The following is a 9,386-nucleotide window of genomic DNA, read 5'->3' as shown; positions in this document are numbered from 1 at the left end:
CCTCCGGGGCAGGCGGGGATTGAACTCATGCGGAAGCGGCTTTAGATTCTCAGTGCTGTGCTTTAACCCGCTGTGCCACCAGGGAGGGCCTTGGCTTAAATATTTTAAAGACAGTTAACAAATGTGTATTTTCAGGAAAAAAAAAGAATGCAAATCAGACTTTTATGTGTAAAATTTAAAATAAAAATCTATTTAAGAACACTGAGCCATAATATCGATTGTTAATCTTTTAATTTTTTTTTCTGCTAGAAGTCAGTATTCAAATGTCAATGCCACAACATAAAAGAATAAATTACCATTTCGTTGCCTGCCAAGCTCTCCTTGTTAGCAAGACAGATGCCTCATCTCGCAGAAGTACATTTCTAAGTACTGGAAACCAAGTTAACTGATGTTACATAATTTATTGTTTTAGCAGTACCTTTACATTGTTTTCGAATATTACAGTATGCCAAAACAAAGCTGAGAAGCACTGTTATTATTATGCATGTCTGATCAGGCCACTCAGATGAAGTCAGCAAGCTAGCTGAGAAAGCACTCAACAGGTTATGTGGATGTCTAGCTAGCCTATACTAGTCAAAATTTATTATGTTTCTGCAGATTAACCTTTACTTCTTTACAATTTCTAACTTACTGTTACCAATTAGAACGGAGACAACTTTGCCCACTCTCCTCAAATTCAAAATACTGAGTTGAGGCAGAACTGCTCTGGCATGAATCCTTTCTCAGTGTGTTTCCAAGATCCATGCTCCTTTACGGATGCTACTCTTCACCTCACTTTTTGTTTTGATTTTCTTAATGCTTTATTTTGAGTTGTAATCAAATATACTTTTAACTATTAGGATGCTAGAACAGTCAAGACACGGTTTTTGCACAGAAAACAAGAATGACATCATGACTCTTCCAACAACACAATATTTTCTATTCTCCGTTTTATCCTTCTGGCTTTGCATAGTCTATTTCATCCACAGTCACTCATCTTTGTTGGACTGGTGTCTATTTCTAGAACTATGTCCTCACATTTTTCCCCGCTTCTGTATGGAAAGAGCTTTCTTGCATTGTAGTCTACTGTCACTCACATCTAAAGCTGTATCTGAAGTAAGCCCTTGTCACTAAGAAAGGGAAAATGCTTTGACTGGATGATAAATTTGAAAACTCTTAAATTACTAACAGAAATTAGAAGCAAGTCACTTAGTATCTCTGGATTTTTTTTTTAATCATGGGCCAACAAGATCAGTGACATACAGACTACATTAACTAGCTAGCTCTCAACGTAGTGGGGACTCTCAAACTCAACTGGGATGATGGGGAGGAAGAACCTCTGGGGTATCCAAGAGCACTCTGACAAGGAATCATACACCGCTACCTCCACAACTATCAGGGCGCGAGCCACCCTGACTAGCAGCCCCAAATCTTACCTATTGTGAGAACTGGAGTAAAGAAATGCACAAACAATTTTGCTTTTCCAAAGATTCGGAAGATTCGTTTTTAAAGACAGTCAAGGGTTTCCTCCCTAACACCAGTAGATACAAGATCAGGAATCAATAGGATATAAACAAGCTTTCCTGTTTCCACAGTACAGCTCAGGCCTACTGTGCAAAGAAGAGCTCAATTTCTAGCCTCCTGAAATATTCAGCACATAGCCAATTCCCTCATTCCTTTGATCAGGTTCAAATTCCCACTAAAACCATCTCCCATAAAACTCGGTGCTCAGGCATCAATTACAGCTGTAATCCTCTCACTGGCTCCCCTGATAGCTTGGCCCTGTCAGATTTCTGGGCCCCAGTGCTCAGACTGCTCATTCAGAAGACAGTGAATCAGATCTTCATTCTTCATTAAGTATGGGAGCTTTAATGACTCAGATACCCAGTCATAAATTTCAGAGGTCCAAGTAGCACCTTATTCTGCAGTGGAGGGGACCTATTATTTTAGCCAATGAATAAAGGAAATCAAATTTATTTGAAAACCAATTCCATAAACAGCTAAAAACATGAAATTTATATACACTCACATACACGTTTTAAGTAAAAAAATTCTTACTTGTCTAAATTTTCTAATAACGACTGGCACAAAATGGTCAAATATCCAGCTTCCACTGCATTATGACACACGTCCAAAACAAACAAGTAAACTGCTGGTTGAGGAGGACGAAGCTGAAAGGAAAAAAAAATAATGTGACTTATTTAGTAGGGACACTTTACTCCTTTCATGTCACTAACACCTGATTTACTGAATCCACTATACAAAAAAAAAAAAAAAAAATCAAATAGGACCGATGTTTTGTAAGATCTTGTGTGCTAATTAAAATGACATTCCTCTAACTCTTTTTCTCATAATTTTGACTGTGGCTTAAGTATGCTTTTTTAATACTAACCTCCCTTCTTGCTGCTAAAAACATTTAAAAGTAGTATACTTTTTAAAATTTGACAACCACTAGTACTATTCTAAAGGGTTAGATACTATGTGTAAGGGAGACCTTGCTGTAGCACAGTATGCCAAGGCTTTCTCCACTAGAGATTCCACACAAGTATTTATGGGTTAACTGATATGACACTGGGGTTAGTATTAATCAACTTCAATGTGGGAAGTTGAGGGAAGGGGGCATAGCTAGACTGATGATAGATGAGCTAGATTTAGCAAAATGCTGATAACTGAAGCTTGCTGATGAGTAAATGATGGTTAAGACATTATTTTCCTTTTTTTTTTTTTAAGTACACCTGAAAATTACTGCTGTAGAAGGGATGCAAAAAGTCTTTTTAAAAACATGCCAAACAAGGATCTTAAGGGTATCAGCACTAAAATTAAAAATTACTTTTTGTAATTTTTTCAATTACATTAAAATTCCTAAGGTACCAAAATAAGGCTGACAACATGAATGAGTTAGGTGTAAAGAAGGTAAGAACTTGAGAGTAAAGATGTTGAAGAAAAGATTAGTACAGTTAACATATAACAGACAAGAAGATACCAGGTTAAAGTAGGCAGGTACTAAGCTGAACACAAAGAATCTTTAAAATTATAAAAATAAGGCTACCAGAAGAGGAGTGTGAATGGGAAGGAGGGGAGTAACAGGAAGAGACGAGTCTCCTGGAGGATGAGTGTAGTTTGGTGGTGGGTGTGGTGAAATAAAAGCAAATGTAGGGGTGTAAACCTATACCCCAGAGACACATAATATGATGTCAATCAACATTACTTCAATAAATACAACAAAAACAAAAGCAAATTACAAAAATCGAGAAAGAAATGGGCTAACCACTCAGCATTAATGTATTTCAAAAAATTCGTATTTGGGACAGCTTTAAAATTTGGACAAGAATTCATGTAACAGTCAATTACAACCAGTATCACTGTACTCCATGACTCACTTAGCAGGGAACAGTTACCATGTAATCTGAAGAAGCGATGAACTCCACCGTTGAATTCTGAACTTCTGGCCGTTTATGAGGTTCTCCATAAGACCGGGTAAGGGGGTTATACATAAATTCTTCAGGAACTAGGTAAGAATTAGGAATTGAGTACAGATTTAGTGACACAATTGGGAACCAAATATATACAGCCAAGCCTGGAAATAAATGTCTCTATTACCAGTATTTATAAGAGGTTTATAAGAATTCTGTGACCATCAAATGGTTCAAACTAATCTCTTAAGGCCCCTTAAAAGAACACATCAGAAAGATTTCAAAAAAATCCAACAACTTATTTTCTGAAATGAGGAGAGGAAATCAAGAGAGAGCTAACCTTACTTCTTTGGTTTTTGTTCTATTTATTACATCATCTAACACAGAAAAAAAAATCAGAAATAGAAATTTGAAAATGTTTACAGTTAGAGGAGCTAAGAAATGACTAAAGGGCTCTCTCTGGTGGCACAGCAGATTGAGCTCAGCACTTCGACTGAGCTCAGTGGTGGTGGCCACTTCAGTATGAGTTTGATCCCTGCCCTGGAGGTGACCCACAGGGTGTGGCAGACCTCTCCCGATCAGCCTGCTGCTACCCTCAGCAGTGTGCTTCATTGCTCTAACTGTCCTGCTCCCCTCTCTGTCTCTGGTGAAGCCTCTCACTGCCCCTACACGTCTGGCCTGTACCCCAGTTCTGTATGCACAAATAAATAAATCTATCTTTTAAAAAAAAAAAAAAAAGGACTGAAGGGCCCCAAAGACAGGCGGACACACAGGCCTATACCATGTGTACCCACCTGGGCCCCACTGACCACCGGTAAAGTGAGACCGTCCCTGTGAGTCTGTGTGTCCCCACCCTCAAGACCTTTTTCTGTCCTGTCTCTCGTTGATTCTCCCCACGGCTGGCCCAAAGGAAGTGACCTTGGCCTGTATTCTCCCCATGAAAAATGGCATTAATTTTTTTTTTTTTTGGCATTAGTTTTTAAGCAATGAGGAGCTAAGGTGACAAAGACGTGAAAAAGCGAAATATTTAACACACTTATTTTGCGAGTCTGGAACTCACCATCATTAACTCTGTAGCACAAATTGCACTTCCACCTCCGCTGATCAATGAAAGAGACAAAAGGATTGATGTATGTCCGACAAGACCGGCACCTCACGATGGTGTTTGACGTTATCACCGGTAATTGCTAGGAGGTAAAAGAAGGTGGTTGTAGCGAAAAAAGCAACCAGGGAGAATGGAACCCCTCACCCCGCTCCAGTACAGCACAGGCACCATAACTGTGAGTGACACGATGCATTTCCATACAACCCAGTGGCGAGTGGGTCCACAGGGGCTGCCACCAGCTTCCTTGCCCTTCGTCACAGACTGGAAGTTAACCACACGTAAAGGCACACCAAGCACAATAAAAGTCACTAGCTAACAACCTAGTTGGCTGAGAAAGTAAAGGAACTCAGAGTTCATCCACTGGGCTGCAGAGGCAGCAGAGAGACAGACCACACCTCAGTGCCTCCATCTCCACAGCCGCATCCCTGTCCCAGGGCCCAGCCCGCCCCCAGAGGCCTCCACCAGCCTTTTAAGAGCACACTGTTCTGGCTTAGTGTGGGAAAGGAGCTTTATGTTCTAACTAAGAAATTTAGAATCCAGTGAAAAGATGAGGAAGTCACATATTATTCTCTCTGAATTAGCCTCAGTAGCGTTGTAGTGTATCTCTTCCTGGTTTTTCCCATCTTTACATAAACATTTTTACTAGTTTTCATCTTTTGTATGGCATTTTTCCACATGTAAATTTTATTACTCAGTGACTGCATATGGTTTTTGAAGAAAATTAGGAATTACAATTGAAAAATTACAAAATAACAAATTACCCAGAATTCTACATCCTAACAGAGGCCACTGTTGCCACTTTAGTGTATCTATTTCCAGAAGATATCACAGATGGAAACTGCATTCAGAGAAAAATTCTCACTATTTATATAGGTGAAATTTGTTTAAGTGATCAAATATTATTAAATGAATCAATTCAAGTTATGTAACTTATTGTATAATTATTTTATTTTCTGTTCTATTCACTTTGCTCCTTTCTGTATATCCTAGTAGGAAAGTAAGCTCTGCCAGGAAGCTTACTGACCCTTTATATTTGCAGCGTCTACAACAGCCTAGTAGCTAGTCCACAAATAGTTGCTGGATGAATACTAGTAAAGAAAGCCATTACCATTAAGAGTGGCAAAAACAGCAGTAAAAAAGTGAGGGAGAAATACAGCTTATAAAGTATATTAAAAAATGTACCTGGATAGGCCCTCCCTGGTGGCGCAACGGGTTAAAGCACAGCATTGAGAATCTAAAAAGCTGCTTCCGCATGAGTTCGATTCCCGCCTGCCCTGGAGGTGACCACATGGCGTGGCAGACCTCTCCTGACCCGCCCGCTGCTCCCCTCAGCAGTGTACTTCGTCGATCTGCCTGTTCTGTTCTCCCCTCTGTCTCTGGTGAAGCCTCTTACCGCCCCTGAGCCTCTGGCCTGTACCCCAGTTCTGTATGAACAAATAAATAAATCTTTAAAAAAAAATGTATCTGGATAAACTATTTCTAAAACTTACATTTTAAATACAACACATTTACATGAAACACCACAAGTATGAGATAAAAATTTGCAAGTGAGGTATCAAACCAAATAGACTATGCAAACTTAATAAGTACGGTTAGGAAAAATCATAATTTTCTCCCTGTCCAGACATACTACTGTTACTTCATTTATGCTTAATAAATGACTCCTAAAGTTTACCTGTCTTATATGACATTCCAACTCCCAAAACTATCAATCTTTCAAATGTGGTTCATGTTTCACCCCTCAAAGAAAACTGCTCCCTATCAGAGGGAACCACATTGTACCTGTCTGATCCTTTGATCAGCCGTATGTGTTAATCCTACACTGTGATTATGGCTTTACAACTGTGTCCCGTCAGGTAAGACTACCTGAAGCAAGGACACCACCACCACCCTCTGTGCTCAGCAGTGCTCACGCTAGGGTTCTGTCACAGAGCAGGTGCTCAGAAAGTGCTTACTGAATTGAACTTCACCAAAATGGCAGTTTCTAACTTCAAATATAAAAAGATGGGAAAAAGGGCCTCGTTGGTGGCCTTGGGGTGAAAGTCTCAGCTCTACCAAGCTATCTCCAGCCACTGAGGCCTGAGTTCAATCCCCCGCCACAGAGCTGACCCCCATGGCACAACAGACCACTCCTGTCTCCTCATGGCTGCTCCCCTCAGCAGTGTATTTCAGCAGATCTGCCTGTCCTGCTCCCCACCTGTCTCTGGTGAATCCTTTCAACCCCCTGCACCTTGGGCCTACACCTAGTTCTTATATGCATAAGTAAATCAGAATAAGTATTTAAAAAATAAGGTTAAGAGGTAACAAGTACTAGCAGAGATATGGGAAAAAAGGGAACCCTTATGAACTGGTTTATGGTACGATCAATACAGGAAGTGTGATGGAGGTTCCTCAAAAAATTATAAAAAAAAAATACTGAGTGTATGCACATTAAGAAACATGCTAACAACCACAAATAATTTGAAATGTTAAGTTTACCGTTAGGTCTCTGAAGGGATGTAACAGCAATCCCAAAGGAAGTTTAGCTTTATTCAGTAAAGCCTGTGTCTGTGGAATATTCGTCAAAGTACATCGAAATGAACTGCAAAAAATATAAACAATGCAAACCGTATTATCAGAGGAAAATATAATGAAACAGACAGGAGTTACAGATGATTAAAGACATTTCAAGGCATAAGTGAAAATTATTTGGGTATGCAATATACAACAAATAGGATTACTTTAAACAGTTGTTGACAAAACACTTGTCCAAAGACCTAAATTAAGGACTCAACATCCTCACGGGGGAATGCACAGCACATTCAGAGAGGCACTGACGCTCCTGAAGGACATGAGTAAGAGGGAGTGGAAAGGGTGAAAAGACACTGCTGCATCTTTGCTGTCCATTCTTCCCATGCTGAAATTTACTGTAAGGCTCAAAGCTGCTGCTTCTGAAGCCACTCTCTCCCAGCTCACGAGTGACAGGAATAGATTCTCTGAGCTCTGATACGTCTATGCTCCATGGCATCAGAGCCTGACTGCTTAGCTGATCCATGCACCCCCTCTGTCTGCTTGGCCTGAGATCAGAGGTCACTATCCTCACATGGCCCTATATTGTCCTTTCACAAAGCCATGACACAGGCCATGAAGTTATGGGTAGAGAAGCAGAGCCATACAGGAGCACACAGAGGAAAGATGCTGATGGAGGGCTGGAGAGCAAGAGAGAGTTTTAAAATCTGTTGATGTGGTGCTGTCCCGGGAGCTGCCAAGACCAGGCGTGGCCATTCTCTCCTGCACAGGCTGCCCAGCACTGCTCCCAGATTCTCATTCCAGTGCCTCGCTACGCAAAGGTGGACTCCTTGGGGAGCTTATCCTGACCCCACACTCACTATTACCCCCTACCTCACAGCAATCTCCTACCTTGTACCCCATGGTTGGACTCTTTGTAGTATGACTTTCCTAATAGGGTGTAGGCTCCCGAAGACTGGGAACTTTGTTTACCACTTCATTAACAGAATCTCCAAACTGTGTTGGGGACTTCACTTACTAAGAAGGCATTCAATAAAAATTTACGGAATGATTTATGTTAACGTGCAGGTGTAGTTACTATTCCTGTTTAATTTCTGTTATTGAGAATTTGAGCTACTGAATAATCTGTACAAGGCCTCGCAGTTATTTATCAGTGGAACCCCACGGTCTGTCCAATTATGAAGCCTGCACCCTATTGCTATTTTGATAAGAAAGATACTTTCACACAACTGAGCAGAAACACAGACACCATCCTCTGCCCATGGGATCTCTCTCACTCTCACTCACACACGCTACATCACCTGTTTAGGGCATGTCTGACCACAATACAAGGCTGTAATCTGCACACTTACCCACCCAAGAGCAGCTCACTCTCACAAGTACAGGGCAAATATGGCCCTCCCTGGAGACACAACTGCAAGCCAGCCATAGCCACTTGGTGGGCCAAATGCAGGGTGACCACTAAACTTCTCCATGAGGGGAAGAAAAATTCAACAAAAGAAGTGCAAACAACAATGGAAATCCAGCCCTACAATCAGTCCAGATAACCAAGTGAGGAGTGATGGCCCTGACACTTTATACTTAAGAGTGCAGAATGAAAATACACAGACAAACCACCTATCTAAACCCTTTCTCAGGATTACGTCAGTGAAGGTTGTGTTATTTTCAAAGACTGGGCGAATAAAATCTTCAACGTTCTTCTGCCTTATTTAAAAAGACATCATAAATTATTAGTGGTGGGGGCGGGGAGGGAGACAAAGAAAAGAGAGATAGAGGTTTAGGTTCCTGAAATTCTGCTCTCAAAATGTAAAACAAAATTTCCCTAGCGTTCAGTGGTAGGGAGTGAGCTGAATGGAGACATAGATAGGGACAGAACAGATGACCAAATGGACTGACTTTATATCTGTAACAATCATACAAAATAAAAGAGAAAAGTGCACATTACCAAAGCTTCTAATACAGGAATTCATACTATATTTACTTATATGGTTTTTAGTTAATGTTTTCAGCAAAGTATGTTACTTCCTAAAGATTGTAAAATTGAAATACCTACTCTGGGCTACAGTTTAGCTTTTTGAGGTCTAAATTCAAGTTAGGTACAGGCGCCCAAACAGGAGTCGGGGGTAAAACGTTCCTTTCCTGAGTGAGGTTCACGGGTCTCAGACTTTCTGGTTGTGGAGAACTCTGAAGACTCAGGCCCCCCAGACTGGAGGACAGCTGGTTCACACCAGAATACTGCTGAAAGGACAATTCAAACAAAAGAAGAACAACATGAAGGCATGAATAAAATATTATATATACCATTTAAAAATTTCAATGTACAGGCCCTCCCTGGTGGCGCAGCGGGTTAAAGCACAGCATTGAGAATCTAAAGCCACTTC

The 9,386-nt window shown here is 40.7% G+C and overlaps 1 protein-coding gene across 2 annotated transcripts in view; it reads right to left on the bottom strand.

The window, feature by feature from the left end:
* The window catches only part of SEC24B (SEC24 family member B), a 50,704-nt gene that overhangs the window by 10,867 nt on the left and 30,451 nt on the right, over positions 1-9,386 (bottom strand). The window contains exons 5-9 of one of the 2 annotated variants that reach the window (XM_004686607.2): positions 9,059-9,240; positions 6,976-7,078; positions 4,453-4,579; positions 3,378-3,487; positions 2,038-2,150 (exon numbers count right to left, since the gene is read on the bottom strand). In XM_004686607.2, the coding sequence (XP_004686664.1) occupies positions 2,038-2,150; positions 3,378-3,487; positions 4,453-4,579; positions 6,976-7,078; positions 9,059-9,240 (635 nt within the window). Of the gene's footprint in view, positions 1-2,037; positions 2,151-3,377; positions 3,488-4,452; positions 4,580-6,975; positions 7,079-9,058; positions 9,244-9,386 lie in introns of both variants that reach the window. The other variant, XM_012728004.1, reaches the window with a different exon arrangement.

This window comes from Condylura cristata, unplaced genomic scaffold (assembly GCF_000260355.1).
Source record: "Condylura cristata isolate star-nosed mole 26May11 unplaced genomic scaffold, ConCri1.0 scaffold00021, whole genome shotgun sequence".
In the NCBI taxonomy this organism is placed as follows: domain Eukaryota; kingdom Metazoa; phylum Chordata; class Mammalia; order Eulipotyphla; family Talpidae; genus Condylura; species Condylura cristata.
The sequence above is the reverse complement of the archived record's forward strand: the minus strand, read 5'-3'. Positions and strand labels throughout refer to the sequence as shown.